Genomic DNA, 18,927 nt, shown 5'->3' on the forward strand with positions numbered 1-18,927 from the left:
TATGAAGCATCTTATGTCTTACTTCTGGAGAGAGTGCAAAAAGTATTCTTACGGTTCCTCTATAAAAAAATGTATGGGTACTATCCGTTTTTATACCCAACCAAATTTTTGCTAGGCATACTGGGTTTCAACTCGCTGGAGGTAAGGCGTAACTTTGCACTTCTCACTACTGCTTGCTGTATCCTGCGCGGGGAGTCGGACTGTATCGAACTGGCGGAGCAATTGGTACGTCTGTACGTTCCCTCGCGGACCAGAATCGATTTCAGACCTCGTGACCGTTGTCTCCTGGCAGTCCCGGCTTTGCGTACTGTATCGCGTAGGAATTCCCCTCTGGTTCGTTCCTTGCTCCTTTTGAATGCGCTCCTTGCATCAGCCTCTCAGTGTGATTTGTTTGCAGGCAGACAGGTGGTTGTGCGTGATGAATGTTTGAGGTTCTGTGAGAAGATGGATGCACGTCCTTCAACTGTTTAAAATGTGTTAATTATTTATTTTTAAATGTTATTATTTTAATTTGTGATTATTTGTATATTGTTTCTTTTTCTTTTTGTATTTTCTGTGTAAGTTAGCAGTGGTTTGGTAATTTACTGTCATGCTGTTTAACTTGTTTGATAAAAAATAAAAATAAATAAAATAAAAATTATGAGCGTTTTACGTTTTGTTATCTGTCAAGCTACTTAAACACGCTCCATCCAAGGTCAAATTACTTTCCCCACTAGTGGATAAAATGCATTTTTCCCCGCTTGTTTTAAAGAATAAAAGACGGCTTTCCGAGCTAGTGAGGGGAAAAAATATTTAACAAACAACAAATGTATTGAGAACCCTACCCTTTAAATATTGACGTCAGTAATAATAGCATGTTGTTAACTAGGATTTCAAAGTATGTCTATTTTCGTATCTTTTGGCAATGTTTTCCGTGGTGCTCTAACAAAATACTTGGTTAGTGATAGAATGAACAACGAATAACAAAATACTTGGTTAGTGACAGAGAGAACAACGAATAACAATAGACTTGGTTTGTGATAGAGAGAACAACGAATAACAAAAAACTTAGTTAGTACCTAATAAAGAGAACAACGAATAACAAAATACTTGGTTAGTGATAGAGAGAACAACGAATAACAATAGACTTGGTTAGTGATAGAGAGAACAACGAATAACAAAAAACTTGGTTAGTACCTAATAAAGAGAACAACGGATAACAAAATACTTGGTTAGTGATAGAGAGAACAACGAATAACAAAAGACTTGGTTAGTGATAGAGAGAACAACGAATAACAAAAGACTTGGTTAGTGATAGAGAGAACAACGAATAACAAAAGACTTGGTTAGTGATAAAGAGAACAACGAATAACAAAAGACTTGTTTAGTGATAGAGAGAACAACGAATGGAGATGAAGATGGACATAGACGTAAGTATTTAATGTAATTTTTCTAATAACACAAAGATAAATTCTGCATATTAATAACAATAACGACTCCCAAAACATGAAACTATGCAAAGACGAGAAAGTCAATGTGACCCACATGATATGTCAAGGGCATAAATATATACATTCCCAAAGTTTCAAAATATGTGTACGCTTCTCTTACACCTTAGGTCTACTGTCCACGGAAGCGTAGCTGCATAGACGCGTACTCGTCATTGTACGCTTGCTGTACGCTTGCTTGCAGCCTACATACAAAACGGCACAACTCTGTCGACGGAGCGGCAACGTCGCGTCAGCGACGCTGCATGCAAGCTTCACGCCGCTGGGCGTACTGCATCACTGCATGTCATACGCCGGGCTACATCGCAAGGAATAGCACGTTGAGATTTTGTGAAAAAAATGGCGGCAAGGGCTGCAAAGTTTGTTCAAATAGTGGAAAAATATCCTGGAATGTCCTTTTACTCATTCTATAAAATGAATGAAATACGTTATCATCCTCTGATAGTTCTCTTGCAGCTACGAACAGTCTACAATTGATGTTTCTTTCTATATATGGATGTATCCAATATCTACGGCGTCTTCGGCGACTTCGAAGATAATAATAAGCCAAAATAACGTCTTCATCGTTGGACGACATTCTCACGAATGAAAGGAAATGTAGGCTACGATACGCTTAGGATACGCTTCGTGGACAACGTCTGTACGCCGGGCTACATGGCACCTGCACTGCGTATTCATGCAGCGTCTATGCAGCTACGCGTCGTGGACAGTAGGCCTTAGACAATAAAGTCGTATTCATATATTTTTGAGCCATTTGTCTGGGTCGATATTTTTGCCTTCGACTGTACACACTCGTCGAGAGGCTGAGCGGAGAAGCGCAAGACGAGACGAGGAAGAGCGAGACGAGAAGGGAGCAGCGTGTACACACTCGTCGAGAGCCTCTCGCCGAGAGTCTCGGCACCGCTCCGATCCAAGCGGAGCGGAGAAGCGTGAGACGAGACGAGGAAGAGCGAGACGAGAAGGGAGCAGCGTGTACACACTCGTCGAGAGCCTCTCGCCGAGAGTCTCGGCACCGCTTCGATCCAAGCGGAGCGGAGAAGCGTGAGACGAGACGAGGAAGAGCGAGACGAGAAGGGAGCAGCAGTGTACACACTCGTCGAGAGCCTTTAGCCTAGTCTCGGCACCGCTCCGATCCAAGCGGAGCGGAGAAGCGTGAAACGAGACGAGGAAGAGCGAGACGAGAGGGAGCAGCGTGTACACACTCGTTCCCGGCCTGTCTCGGCTCACGAGTGTGTACAGCCCGCATTAAAAGAGTGTGAAGCAAAGAAAAGCAACTAAGCCAGTCGATAGGAGTAAACAAACTGCTTGACAAACTAAATACTTACTGCAACGGTATCATGGTCGCCTTTTTGTCACTTGTCATATCATGCATCACTTTCGCACTTACGTACTTGTTACTTGTTAGAGCGTGACAGGTATGGTGACAAATGATAGACAGCCGTCCATCTTAAGCCCCGCTGAACGCAAACCTTTTATTGAGTACAATTAGTTATTTGTTTCACAAGGGGACAAAGTTGTTTTTTAACCGCTGGTGCTAATACTGACACCCGGCCAAACGAGATTCGAAAAATGGAATCTTGAGCGTTGCGAGGGTTTCAAAGCACCCGAAGAAAATATTAACTGTAAGATATCAAACAACATCAAACCAAATCAAATCCAAATGAACGGAAAATGAACGTCATTAAATATTGAACATTCATTTCTTTTTATACTACGCCGGTGGCTAACAAGCATACGGCCATGTTAAGCAGCCTCCGTAGCCTATGTACACCTGCAAGTCCAGATGCGAGTTGCCGACCCTAACACTCCGCACCCTCGTTGAGCTCATTATTATTATCATATATTAGCGAATCAAGCCAATATACAGTGCATGTACACCTGTATAGGTAGAATCTTGGTGAAACAAACTCAAAATATTGTACCCAACACCTACTTATATAACCCAATATTCATATGCAAATAAATCATTCATCATTCATTCATTCATCATCATTTAAAAGTTATTTCTACCAGCAACAATTCAAAAGTTGCAACTGATTACTGATGGAACACCGTCGCTATTAAATTGATGGCACAGGGCGGACACGCTATACATCAAAAATCACTTGCGTTTCTATGTGTGAACGGCACTGTACACGCGTCATGCGTCATAGTGTGAGTAAGTTGCTTAAATAGTACTGAGAGTACGCCAGAAGTCCGCCAGGCGCCAGATTTCTGTCGCGGGGCGAGGTAATTCGAGTCGGGGCGGGGCGGTGCGTGGCCGTTCTGTATGATAATACTATTACTTATTCTGTGTTGATGGTGTGAGGTGTATCCAAGCTACACGGGCAATGTGCCGACACCTTGTTTTGTCGATAGCCTCCACCCTTTTCACACCCTTCAAAATCAGTCAAATTTTAAGTTGTGACTACCTTGTATTGCAAAACGTGAGCTCCTAAATACAAACTGAATAATGAAGGCTAATAAGTACGTATAAATATACATATATTATATTTAATACACATAAACATTTATTTACACAATACAATAAAAATGTAGTGTACATTTAAAAAAATACAGAAATTGAAAAAATCTTAAAAAATAATCTAGTTACATGTAAGAAACCCGCAACGCAGGCTTCGTCTGGTGGCTACAAATGCAAATCAGCAACACGCTTTTATATTTAATTACATATCTGTCCCTGGAGTTTAATTGTCTATTATGATTTATAGTCAAATGTATTTAAATTCAGTAAGGTGTGTAATAAATAGATCAATGTAGGCAGTATTTAATTAATGAAGTATTAGAAAACGTGTATGAATTTGAGTCATTAAATAATACCATATAAATCAAGGCTCGGAACCGGTTTTTTCTTACAAAACATACCGGTATTATTACGTTAATTTTCGTTCCTTGGTTTATTATTCCACTTTTAATGGGACAATCTAATAATACGAAGTTGTCACCTAAATACATGATTCAGTCCTACGTAAAAAGCATTAAATAATTGTGTCAATTTTCAACCAAACGGGTACTTATTGTCGGTTGTCAATAAGGCGCTATTTCCATAAAGCTTCAATTTACAGATACAGATACAGATAGTTTATTCATAACGCCAAGTTACATGTCATCAGGTACATATTCTGTTACACATTTAACACATTTTAATTTGAAATAAACCTTATCGACAATCGACAATGTGGTACCTTTTAGTTGAAAACGTCACAATTAAAAATATTGGGCTATTTCGAGTTTTTCAAAAAAATCGGTTCCGAGATAAACACGGGTGTAAGTTAAAGTTATTGCTTCCATAGTGGTGGCAAACATTCCATAGTCAGCGCTCATTGGAGTTAAATTCAAGAATGTGCTTAAGTTCTCCTAGAATTGCTAAGACGGCTGTTGAAGCTTAAAGTGGGTAATGAAAACGCTAATATAATTTGGGTTGGCAATTAATGATGATAAAAGTTTTAAAGAATTAATGTCGGCCGAATTGCACCTTCCCATGCAAACGTAGTTCTGCTCTCATTTTAAAACTACGTGTTGGACTGTAATCAAACTTTGCACATGCAATGACATGAGGTAAATTTAGATCTGTAATTAGTTTATTTTATAAAACAAACAAAATAGAGCAAAAACAAGTTTTGTATGAAAAATTTAAATTCGCTGTATTTTTTTAACTATGGTATCTGAAGCTACATAAACTAATTACAGCCTACCTTATCCTATTGTAAGTACAAAGTTTCAGAGTAATATACCTAGTCGTTTTAAAATTAGAGCGGAACTACCTTTGTATGGAGAACCGAGCTTTAATGTTCCTGACTTAAGGATGACTCACGTTAGACCGGGCCGTGTCCGGGCCGGAGCTTCCGGCGCTTACTTTTCTATGACATGACAGGTGATCACGTGATGCTTTCCGTAGAAAACGAAGCGCCGGAAGCTCGGGCCCGGACACGGCCCGGTCTAACGTGAGTCATCCTTTAATGTTCTTTAAAAAGTTGAAGTTCAAAATTCAATAATTAATATGATAAAGTACGTTGTAGAAAAAGTGCGGACACTGTTACTGGCGTTATTTGAATACAATATGGATGGGTGGTCAAAAATCGTGGGTTCAAACCTCAATTCTGTTGTAAGTATAGAGAAAAGTTCTCGAAAAAAATGCATAAACATTCATAAAAAACACGACTAAACATTCGGTCAGTATCCTTATCATACATAGACAAGATAATTAACGATCTAAAACACAATGTTCGTCCAAAGAACGCACCTAAACGCTGCGGAGAAGGCACAAGCACGGGAGCACTTCGAGAACCAACTGCGGACCGCTTTCGCCAGGTGCGATTTGGACGAGGATGAAGATGATTCCGAGGTAATACACGTAATTCACGTTACCTATACTTCTTCTTTGTCGGTCCCTCATTACTGAGGATCGTGACCACTTGGTTTTGCAGCTTCTGTGATTTGTCTCCATCGGTCTCGATCTCCCGTAGCCCTCACCGCTTGATGGAGTTTGCCTGAGGTGGCCTTCTTAACTTGGTCGGACCATCTAGTTGGTGGTCCTGTGGTCTTGCGCCTTCCACTTTTCCGAGCACGACCATTTTCTCCAAGCTTTCATCACCTCTACGCATGACATGGCCAAAGTAAGACAGCAACCGTTGTTGGCATATGGTGGACAGACGTGTTTTTATGCCAAGCTGTGACAGAACTGAATTATCTATACAGGTGGCCTAAATTAGAGATGTGGACCGCCAAGGTAGATACTTGCCGTTGAACTGACATATTCGCTAGCGACTGCGTTTAAACTAACACAATACATCTCCCTCGTACTGACATTGGTGCAAGCGAGATGCACTAGGTTTCAGTTGACGCAGTCGCTAGCGTTAAAGGCCGCGTAAAACTCAAGGGTACTGGTGACGTAAACGAGAGAGCCTTAGAAGAACCAATTTCGGACCGCTTTCGCCAAGTGCAGCCTTAGGATGAAGATGACTTCGACGCAGGTACTTGTCAGTTATACCAACACGTTATACTTTCATGTAGGTATGTTATTGGTGACCTAAACGAGAGAGCTGTACGAGCCAACCAACCGAACCAACTGCTAAGCGCCTTCGCGAGTTCATCCGGATGAGAATAAAGATGACTCCGCGGTATTTACAATTTATTAGGTCATTAGCGGCTTAAACGAGAAGCGAAGAAGATGTAAGCATCTTTGAGAGCCAACTGCGGATTGTCTTCGTCAGGTAAATAAATAATAAATAATTTTTATAGGACATTCTTACACAGATTGACTAAGTCCCACGGTAAGCCCAAGGAGGCTTGTGTTATGGGTACTCAGACAACGATATATATAATATATAAATACATAGAAAACACCCATGACTCAGGAACAAATACCTGTGCTCATCACACAAAATAAATGCCTTTACCGGGATTCGAACCCAGGACCATCGGCTTCACAGGCAGGGTCACTACCCACTAGGCCAGACCGGTCGTCACGGTGCGTCAAGGTGCAACCACAGAATAACTAATAGTACTGTGCAACCTCAATGAAGATTTCAAGGTACTAGCCAGTTATACACATTGGACACATGTTTGGCGCGAGTGTTCTAAAGGACGGGAAGTGCTGAGCACCAAATGAGGAGCCTATGCGAGCTGCGACATCGATGTTGCCAAGACGATTGTGAGGTACTTACCAGTAATAATACACATTAAATAAATAAATAGTAAAGGACTAGTTTACACAGATCATCCTAGACCCACAGTAAGCTCAATGAGGCTTGTTTTGTGTTCGTTTGGGTTAGACGACCACAATCTGAAACTATCGTGAATCAAGAAAATTTCTTTATCTATAACATCTCTGTCACTTACACTTGCATATTCGAGCGATAAAGAGTCAGATAGCGAAATTTCGGATTCGCGTTTCCCGGTAGGTCCTCTGTAAACAAACCGCCTTACATTTTATAATCTCTGAAAACCACTGAAAACTTGTCAAAAACCTGTTAAAGGTACAGTATGTATAAGTTACTCTATGGTTTACTAAAAAGGCTAGTCCTGCACTCTAGTGGTAGAACATGGCAGTAATATCCCCTATTCAAGAACGCTTGTGATTAAACATACAAAGAAATGGTCTTACCTTCAAACCCGGGATCTCCTGTTTCGTAAGGTCACTATCGACTGGGACTAGGAAGGCCGTCAAACATATTAAACTCATTCTGTGTTTTGGAGGTTAGAGGTTTGCGGCATTGTTGAAGACCAAGACGATTCAGAGATATTTACTTGTAACAGATATTTACTATATATTAGCCCCTTAATTTAAAGGGCGCGTCACATTAGGCTCTCAGTCAGCGGCGTATTATTTGTAAAGAAGCGACCTAACTGATGGTTAACCATGAGCCACAAAATAAAAAATTGCGTGTTCGCTTGCATGCAAGGTTTTATATATATCGGTGTCGGGTGTCAATTAATGTCAATGAAAATCACACGTAAAAGGTGGTTCTTTGTAATCCCGCACGCAATGCCCAAGATTTCACTCTTTTAACGAATCTTATTATTCGAGGGTTTCAAGGCACGAGAGGCAAACAAACTGCTGCAGATTGTAATTAACAAAATCATTCCCTTTCCACCGCGGAAAAATAGTAGGTAGTTATGAAACATTACAAATCTAATCAAAATTATGAAGTAAAAAATACGAGAGATGGTTAATTGGTACTGGACCGGTGGTCTTCGAGACATTCCTTTCAGATTACCCGGGTGTTTCGATTCTTCAACAATTTTATTTGTATTCATTGTTTTAATGAATGGTCCATTTACTTTCTCTTATTTTATGTTTTTTATTTTATATTTGTTCACTTTTCGCCCTTGTTCCCAACCCGTACCACAAACCAACGTATGCTCCCGAAGGCCTGTCACTCTGGAGGTCACATATCCAACTTTTTACGGCTTTCGTGCAAAGTGCCACTATATCCAGTGACAGCCACGAATCGTATATTTATGTGGAATAATAAAATACACCCGCAGCGATGGATAGTTTCACCGAGTGTGGTTTCGTTTAGTCTTAGAAATTCTTTCGCACGCACTAAACGGCTTTTTTACCGAAAATAGGAGTGGAAGTACCTATTGTACCGGCCTGTGCTAATCTAATTTATTTTAAATGCTTTTTCACATATCATGCATTAATTTAGGTTTTTCGATCATCGGGCCGTGAACTGAACGTGGAAGTTGTGGGTTTTATTGCTTTAAAAGTTTGTTTAAGGTTGGTCAAAATGGATCTTATAATGGTGGGGAAGGCTATAAGCAATTTTGTAAGTATATGAATGTGATTTTAAATGTAAAATAAGTCCTGTAAATAGCAGCGTTAAGCAACACTCAGATTATTTAGATGAAATGCTACTACAGTACGGCTACCACCAGTTTTGACATTGACATTATTCGCTCAAGTCTACGTAAATTACTTTCTACACATCTCGCTTGCACTAATGTGCGAGTACGAGCGAGAATTGAGATGCACAGGAAGTAAGTTACGTATACGTAAGCGAATATCAACGTCAAAACTGGCGGTAGTGGTACAGATGTACAGGTTGCGGACGGCTTCCGAAAAGTTCATGAAAAATCAAGAAAAAATACAGAAAATTAAGGAGACCAATTAGGAAATGGAAAATTTCGATTTTTACAATTTATCCATGAGGAAATTTAAAAATTTTGGAAATTTTCCGATTGCTCTTCATGCTCCAAATTCAAGGTAACCTACATACGCCTTCAGCAAGCTATGAGATCCTGGTCCCAAACGTGTTTGGTGCAGTACAAGTTTAAGCAGTGGTGTGTATGTTGAAATAGTTGCGTTGTGTCATTTTGTATGAGATTTTGAGTTTCCAAAACGTCCCGCTTGGCGCGCTGTTACAATCCCATACAAAAATAGACATAACGCAAACGCGAACGCTGGTCACGCTGTCGAATGCAATTTAGACTAGGGGTTCTGATATTCAGATATTTACCTTTTATATGGCGTTATTCATAATCATATCCATAATAATCATGAATGAAATCTGCCGGACGATATCGGCCTGTCAGTTATTCGGAACTGTCAAATTTTTGTTCTAACTGACAGGCCGATATCGTCCGGCCATAGACATAGTATATACAAGTAGTTATAGATGCGCCACCGAGCGACCGGGGGTAAGAAAAGAATATTCATATAAAATTTGGGCAGCATAGGATTTTTTTTCTTTCACTTATAAATTTCGGTATTTCGCCATAGCCTCCTACCTATGATGCCACCCGGTCGGCGATAAGGACAAAGCATGCCATTATTTTCTCTTTCCTCTTATAGAAATCGCAATAAGACTATCTTTCTCTAGTTGGTCAGGCCCAAGTCAGGCCCTTGTCCGGCGGACTGATAGAAAAGAGTAGTATAATACCTATATATAGGACTGATAGTCAGTGGATATACTTACTATACTCTTTGGTCAGTGGGCCCATTAAACTTCTGTCAAATCTAACGTTGACAACCGTTTGTACTATCCGTCATTTTAACATTTGTGAGTCTCCATGTGAGAAACAGACAAAATTTAAAAGAGATTGTTAGAGATTAATTAGTGATTACTAAGTTTTATGAATTTTTAGTTAGTGCTTAAACTATTTTTTTAATACAGTTGCTCAAAAAGTGATACTTTTCGTGGCTGTTTAGCGTGCGTAAAGTTGGTTTTCGCGAACTAGTGCTTTTTACTTTTCCAATTTTTTTTAAATTTTAACTTGTTCCAATTCATGACTACTTATTGATGAGTGTTAATATTAGTTTCCTTTAAACGTCGTAATGAACATAAGCCATTAACCTACTGTTAATGTAAGAATACGAAAATAACACGTTTATTTTTTTATGTTGAAAAACCGTTCTTAATAAGTTGTCTGAATGGAACGGAACGCCTGTCAAAGAAGAGGCATATTTTCTTACTGCAAGAATGTTTTAAGTTTCCATAGGCAATATTCGATATTGTTTTTATAAATATACGATACACAAATAATCGTAAATAACGATATTTAATTAATAATAGTACAATGTTTTAATATTTACGATTTTTTCTGTCTTATAGAACATGCATTTGAAAAAAAAACTTTCATTGAAGTGGGTTCAATAATAATAACAAAATCTATTCTAGTCGAATAAAAACTAGAAAAACACCTCTTGATAATGTCAATGATGTCAGTGTCACAGAATTAATAATATAAAAGTTTCTAATTCCATTCCTTACTTGTTGCTTTTCTTATTTTTTCGCAACTGTATTAAAAAAACGTCGTTCGATACACGTGCGGATATACTTTCCGCACTAGCATCGAAATGTACTATTTTAGAGGACTCGCTAGTCAAAAGATGACCTAAATGATACAGTCACGGACAAAGTGTCAAAAATATGTATATATTAACAATGAAATACTTACAATATCTAATAATTTTGTGTTTAACAATACGAATAAAGCGCTACGCCTACGTTATTTTGTAGCACTTGCTACGATGCTACGATGTGGGCTACGACGTAATGGTAACCATAATTACATTTTACACAATTATGTAACTTTCATTGCAAACTTACACTACCCTTGACCTTGACCGTATCACATTCGCGAGAGTTCAACCGCCTTATGACGTCGTCTTATTAAATATTAATGCAGCTTATCTTGAAATCAACACTTTCAGTCTTTAAACAGACTTTGCTCTCTTTCCATTCAACGTTAAACGGCTAAAGATAAAAAGAGATAGATATACGGCTGCAAGTGCATGTGTGCATTGAATATGGATTGCTCTTGCTGTGTTATAGTTTCCTGGTTCCTGGTAGGTAATATCCCCGCGCGTGCCTCGTGTAAAGAATTTAAAGTTAACTAGGGGCCTATTGAAAAAATACAAGCTACTATTAGTGATTTTACATACAAAATCACTGGTATTTAATATGCAATAGGCCCCAGCATTTTTGGCAAAAACATGTGAAGGCTGACAAGATTCTAATTGGCCCCGTAGGGCAAGCAACATGAAGGTATAGAGGAATATGCTTGGAACACAATTTTTCACTTTGTAACTTTGTTTGGACTAGTTAGGTGAGCATATCAAAAGTACCCGAAGCCCTTGAGCCGGGTGGGAGAGGGGGGTTCGAAGGTCTCATTTTTTGGTGTAAAACAAATAATAATTTAAAAATAAATATTTAGGTATACTTTCTGAAGTACAGGCGTTATTTTGAACTATGCCATTCAAATTGAAGCTGACGCTAAATGCTACTAACACATAAAAACAGTGTGTGCGTGTAATCTTTACGCGCGATTAAAGTAACTTCTTTGACGATGAAGTTTATCGCTATTGACATGTGTCCTATTGTGCGTGTGTCACTACGTTACTTCTGTCAGAAAAAAAATCTGATACCTTAAGTCGCGCCTAAAGCAGTTTTACCTCAAAAACCCCCACACACATGCGTACAGACTTCATTACTTAACTAAGTTGCTCCAATAGCAAACCTACATCCACAATTGCTTGGGTACATCCTCCTGAAAGTGCAGGTGCAACGGAAATACTTACATTCGTCCCGCTTGCACCCATAAATCAATCACTTGTATAACGCAGGACATCTAGGTCTCGGGTTTGTTTTACGAATACTTTAGCCCTATTAAGCGAAAAGGAACCTTACAACTATATACATGTGGTTGAAACTTTCATAGAAAAATGCAGTTTAAGCTAAAATATGCCCTAATTTGGAAGTCTTGTGGTCTATATTCCATTGTAAGCTGTTTTAAAGCATGGTTCTTTGTGCGTTATACGATCCTGGTAAAATAGTTTTCCACGGGCCGTTATTGTCATTCAAAATACCAAAAGTGTCAGGTTATTTCTGTCAGGGTGTGATGTCTGATCAGGAGGAATCAAGGGTAATAGGTAAAAAAGAACAGTGACTTATAAATTTATAAAAACTTTACGTTTTGCTAATTTATAAATTTAAGTTTAAAAGAATAATTATCTAAATTAAACCGTCTACGCTAACTCCTATTTATAAAACCTACATTGACTCTTATTAAAACTCAATTAATTCCAAACGTTTGCGTGCGTCAACAAACAAGTGTGACTCCGTACCACCCCCTTTAATGACACCCCCCCCCCCACTTGTCTGTCCGTTCAATTTGCATATTACCTTTGTTACCTGATAGTTCGCGTTGGACGCCGAACGCGGATCGTCCTGGCTTGACTAAACTTACTAAGCTAATTTTATAGGGTTCATAATACTTTCGGACTTTTTATTATAATTATAAAAGTCTCTGTCGTAAAAAGAGGGGAATAACTTAAATATTATTTAATATTTTTTATTAGTAGGTACAAAAATTGGATATAATGTAAATAGTTGATAAGTGCTGGGTCATTTTTCAAACTTTGTGCAGATTGAGTTAAGAATTATTTATTGCATAATATATTTGTTATAATTTTTAAGTACCTATATTCTTAAAACGAATTATAATAACATTAGGTACATATTATTTTCTTATCTGCATAAACACACCATTTTGTGGCTGTTTTCAATAACTTGAAGGGACATTTAAATTGCTCTTATTTAATTACGGTAATCATTTTTGAAGTAAAACTTCTTTAGGCGCGACTAGAGGGTAACTCAGTTTTTTCTGACGGAAGTAACGCTCAGTAGTGACACACGCACAATAGGCCACACGTCAAAGTGCCAATATAGCGATAAACGTCATCGTCAAAGAAGTTTTAAAGAACGCACAGACTTTTTTTCTAGTTTCTCTATACCTCATTAGAGCCCAGTAATTTCGGTGTTACGACAAGTAATAGGTACACCAACTTACCTAAAATACAACGTTAGTCGACCTTCAGTCGTTTGGCAGTTGAACATGTTCGTGACCGGTTTGAAGGCGGGATCTAGTGAGGAAGAGCAGGAAGATGTTATGGACATTTTGCAGGTCTGATAAACACGGAAAAACGCATTATTAGACAAAAACTAGTTATTTTATAAATAGAACAAGGTTCCACAGGGGTTAATTCTTCCTTTGATTCACGAAAACAATATACAAAATTAATAGTTTAAAAAACACTAGAAAAACACGCTTTGACCTTTCTCACAAGTGCAAACACGACTATGATACTATATTTTATCATAGAATGCCAGTGCCTATCTTCCGGCTTCATCGTCAGACCTCGAAACCTAATCGTGGTCAAAGTTCATTACAAGACTTTTCTAACAAATCCAAACACAGCCATGATACGATGTTCCATCATGAAGTTCCAGTTCATATCTTCCGGCTCCATCATGAGATCAGTTCGACAGTACCATATTATTGTATTGTCATCAGAACTACATACAGCTGCCAATTTTCATGACTGTATGATCCTTGGAAGATGGTTAAATTAGTTACTTTAGATTTAATTACATAGTTACATACAGGTCGACCTAATAAAAGCATGTTAATAATACGAGTATATTCAGCCTTTCAGTATCTTTTTTTATTATGGCATGTTTCTCTAGAAAAGAAGAGAAGAATGCGAGCGCAAAGCAAGGAGGGGGGAGATGGACCCCAGGCTGGAGTTCACGTTCCAACTGCTCATCGATGGCACGGGGCTCCCACGGCACGCCATCATGGACCACGTCTTCGAAGGAAATATGGTGAGTTGATGGTCTACGGCAGCGGTTCTTGAGATTTTTTGGTGAAAAGGGTTCCTTTTCGATAGTTAGCGAAATATTTGACGGAGCAGAGGCGAGTCGAACTCGACGCGAGGTGTGACGAGTTAAACTACAATTTTTTCGGAGGGGTGCTGACCTGCGGTGAGTGTGGCCGTACATTTACTGCAAAAATAGGGTACGTCAGCCACCTGAGAGCTCACGATCGTCGCTCTAGTCAGAACAAACTCAGTCGCCGAGGCCGAAACCGGCCGGGACAGGTTGATGATGATTTGATGGAGCCCCAAATTACAAATTTTTCGTTCGTCACTGTGGACCAGATATATCTATAGAAGTGCTGGTTTTTTTCTTATTATTACAAGTATTCTCGCGGAGCTCAACAGAGGCATTGCGGAGCCCTAGAGGTCCGCGGAGCACACTTTGAGAATGGCTTGTCTCGGCAACTGCTCATTGATTCCATCATGGAACTCTAATGGAGCCACGGGCTGTCCCGTACAAACGCGTTTTATTTCGTGCATTAGATCTATTTGCGGCGTTTAGATTATTTATGTAATATTTGTCTATATTATTTTCCGTGGCTGACGGGAATTATGCGAGGGTAACGCGGAGATGAAATCCAGGATTTTATCTATCCAAGTCTTCATCGATTCTGCGGGAAGTATATTAGGGCAAAGCGAGGAGTTGGAGCCCAGGAGTTCATCTTCCAACTGCTCATCGACTCCACCATGGAACACTTCCACACTTTGTTCTGTCAAAGTCGGTGCAGGGTTAGCTTAGACGGACTCTTGGTACATTGAGCTGGAAAAATGCATACTCACTTTATAAATTCGTACAATCAACATTTTTCGCCTTATTACAAAGGAGTAAGGTATAAAACTTTAAACATTATCTTTAACGTCCACTGTACCTACTGGTACTGATGTGCCGTCGGAAAGTACCCGAAATTGTGAAATATTAAAATATTTCGGTAACTCGATATTTTTGTATGGGGTCGAAATTTTCCGTTTCGAAAATGAAAGGTTCCTTAATTTGCTATGATTTTTTCCTAAATTTCCGGGAATTTTTTCAACGTTTCTGCAACTTTCCGTTACTTGCACATCTGTGACTATACCTTAATCCTAATGTAGTCCTAGTAAATCGCGTGAATGTTACTGACGGCTTGCGCCCGAGATTCAACACTGTGTCTACTGTGTCTACGATTTATAACTCGAGAGAGACCCTTGAGTTTCTGGCGGCCTGGTACCTACATGCGGTGCTACATAGTGCCGAGAAATAACAGAGCTGTCAACTGCGCAAATTCTGACATACTGTTTTCATATCACCTATTCGAAAAAGGGCTTTTTCTTCCCTGCTAGGAGAGATCAAAGTGGCACTTTTCCGTTCTAGGCCGACCAAGTGGTAAAATAATAACTTAAAAATATAGGGTACCTTTCACACACGTAAAGTAGAGAGAAAACTCCTACTGTACAAAAAACTATGGTTTTCTAGCTGGATGACATCAACCAGCTGTTCCTCCCGCACATGCGCAACAAGTTACTCTGGTACTACCAGGACGTGGAGGAAGTGGTAGAACGCGCGCCAGTTGAAGGTAACATTATTACTCCTCCTGGGGCCCATGTCTCAAACGGTATTAGACTAATATATAGTCCACGAACTGTCAAGTCGTATGGGTAACCATGGCATCACACTAATAATATTAGACTAATACCGTTCGAGAAATGGGCCCCTGGTGTCAATTTCCTCAGTACTGAGGGGCTGACCCCTAGTTAAACTTTCTTTTTTAATATTTTTCGGTGACATGCCGACAGTCGTAAAAGTTTGGTATTGAGAGTATTGTCGATTAGCCAGTCCATCAAATTGGGCAGCTTCCCCTCCACCTCTCAAATCACAACAATTCGACGACTATATCTATACCTAGCCACTTTTGTGAGGTGAATGTGTAGGTCATATTCAACAACTTTTACTACAAGGCCAACGCCATGACCACGAAAAATGGCTGCCCCGTGGACAACATAGTTAACTACTTAACTGGCTAGAGTTTTGAATGATTCACGGTTAGTTTCACTAGACTTATATTGACCGGGATATACAAAAGGTAATCACGGTCTATATCCCGGTCAATATAAGTCTAAGTAACTGGCTGTTTATGGAACAAGCACATTATTTGGTTATCGAAATCGTTATCGTAGTCAATGTTATTAAAAAACAATTGCCTTGTATTAGGTATATAATCAGACGTTAATGCCTTATTTCCCAAGTATTTACTTACCTTCCCAAGTATGTGCTGTTTACGTCCTGTTGATAAAACTCATGATTACAGGCACAAAGCCCCGTCAACAGGGGCAGGGTAAACAGCCCCCACCGCAAGTCACAATGAAAAAGAAATTGTTCCTGTCTGACGGATGGGACGTCAAGTTCACAGGCGTCTGCCTGTACATGTTCAGGATAAATGTCAGCAAGCAGTTGCCCGAGGAGGGGTTCCATAAAGACCTGTGAGTACTCTATAGAAAACTCATCTGACGGGTTACTTGTAGAGTAGACCAGAGGGACCTGTTCCTACCCGACGGATGGGACGTTAAATTCGCAGGGCGTCTGTCGGGTGGCGTAGGAAGGTTTCCACCTATAAGTGGTAAGGACCTATGCGGAAACATTATAAAACTTGCGTTAAACGTACTGTCCGCGCGCCAATTCCGTGCATTCGGAGGTCGAGGAAGTGGGAGGGTGTGCGCCGCGCCCGTACGTACAAAATGACACTACTCTTTCATGGCGCCCAACATTCCTAACATTCCTCAGCCGTGCACGGAATTCGCGCGCGGACAGTATACGTAGATGCTTTGTTGGAAGAAAGATTCCAAAAAATTGAGAAAGCTGTTGGAAAAAATTGTATCACTGACATAAAATAAAGTTTCCTTTTTATAAAGGAAATAGGAAATTTTGAAAAGTGATCGTAATCCATACTATAATATTATAAATGCGAAAGTCTGTCTGTCTGTCTGTCTGTCTGTGTGTTCCCTCTTCACGCTTAAACCGCTAAATCGATTTAGATGAAATTTGGCATAGAAATAGGTTGAGTCTCTGAGAAGGACATAGGATAGTTTTTATCTCGAAAATCATCCATTAAGAAAGTAAAAAGCGGGGTTGAATTGAGATAATTAATGAAGTGTCTGCTAATTTGTGTGCATAATATGCTCAAATTGAATAATTGCTATAAGACTTTCTCCAGGCGCTATTCTTACTCTTGCTCGGGTTACTAAGTCCACGCAGACGAAGTCGCGGGCAAAAGCTAGTAGGGAATATTACGCAAAACTCTGCGTAGAGGGCGTCACTAGCACAAACACAGGGCCTACCGCGAAACACGTAAATCGAAAGTTCGGTTTCTGCCTCTCTAGCACTATTGCATATTCGATCGATAGAGAGGCAGATAACGAAATTTCGATATTCGCGTTTCGCGGTAGGCCACCTGTAAACAAACCACCTTGATGCATCAATGTCATAGTGACATAGTGAAAACTTGTCAATAAACTGTTTAAGGCATATCTAGTATGTAAAAAGTAACTATAACTATATGGTTTAGGATGTGCACTAGTGCTGCACTCTAGCGGCAGAACATTGCAGTAATACTCCCTATTCATCCCTTTTGTTTAAGATTTGGCAGTAATTACTTGAAAAAAGTCTCCATATACGTAAAACTCAACATTTGTGACGTTTTCAACCAAAAGGTACCACATTGTCGCTTGTTGATAAGGTTGATTTCTAATTGTAGCTATATGGAAATAGCGCTTTACTGACAAGCGACAATAAGTACCCTTTTGGTTGAAAATGGCACATTTATTTAGCAAATAGGTCACAACGGCACTTTTACGCGTCAAGCATTCTATTTACATACAAGCAAGAAAAATAAGTCATCAAGTTATGTTATAAATATAAAAGACAATTATCGCAAAAAGATTACAAATATCAATTCAATGAAGTATTATAATTACTTCGAGATGTATATACTTAGATGTATAAAGTATCTAAACGCAGCAAAAGCTGCAAAGCCTGTAGAATGATTTCCATTTTCTTTATTTTTATTTATTTATTTATTTTACTTATTTGGAGATCCAACAGCTGTGACATTAACATAAAAATTATAGTTGATACAGGAAGCCAATTATAGGAACTCACAGGTAGTGACATGATACAAACTAATAGGTACTATACTAAGGTTACGCACTAAATAATTAAACCGGTTGCTTATTAAAAACCGTCTTATTCAGATTCTGTGGCATCCTGAACGCCGAGAAGGTAGGCCTGGTGACGGCGATCGAGCGCGTCGTGGAGCACGTCTTTATGAGCGCGCTCGCGCACCCTAGCGCGGACGGCGACGAGGACGAGACCAGGTTCCCCATCGTCAAGAACCAGCTGCTGCCGGGGCTGAGGTCGTTCTGCTCCGCTCTCAAAGGTACAACAAGCAAATGCACTAACAGACTGATTTTTAGCATTCTAATATTCCCTGATATGGTAAAAACATAACATTTTTTTTTTCCACACATACAATTATCATTACGGGATGAACCCAATGCGATAATTTAGCAAAAAATTAAATGTATAAACATACAAAATACAAGTACCTATATCTAACAAATCCTATAATCCATGTTATGAATCGCAAATATACAACATGTTATATATTTGCGATTCATAACATCCCTATTATTATTTTATATTCAAGCATGTGGTGTGTGAGTCGTGACGATGTGACACACATGCAGAAGTCACTTCACTTTCGTTTAACTTTCTTTCATAATCTATTTTGAAATACTCAAAGC

General features: G+C 39.4%; 1 protein-coding gene across 1 annotated transcript in view; it reads left to right on the top strand.

Annotated features, from left to right (window-relative positions):
* Window positions 1–5,709: 5,709 nt before the first annotated feature.
* LOC134755061 (dynein axonemal heavy chain 5) overlaps window positions 5,710–18,927 on the top strand; it is an 82,108-nt gene continuing 68,890 nt past the window's right edge. Inside the window, 5 exon segments of the mRNA XM_063691539.1 lie at window positions 5,710–5,832; window positions 13,964–14,101; window positions 15,605–15,704; window positions 16,437–16,608; window positions 18,376–18,560. Of these exon segments, the coding sequence (XP_063547609.1) occupies window positions 5,710–5,832; window positions 13,964–14,101; window positions 15,605–15,704; window positions 16,437–16,608; window positions 18,376–18,560 (718 nt within the window).

The sequence above is a fragment of the Cydia strobilella genome, chromosome Z (genome assembly GCF_947568885.1).
Source record: "Cydia strobilella chromosome Z, ilCydStro3.1, whole genome shotgun sequence".
Taxonomy (NCBI): domain Eukaryota; kingdom Metazoa; phylum Arthropoda; class Insecta; order Lepidoptera; family Tortricidae; genus Cydia; species Cydia strobilella.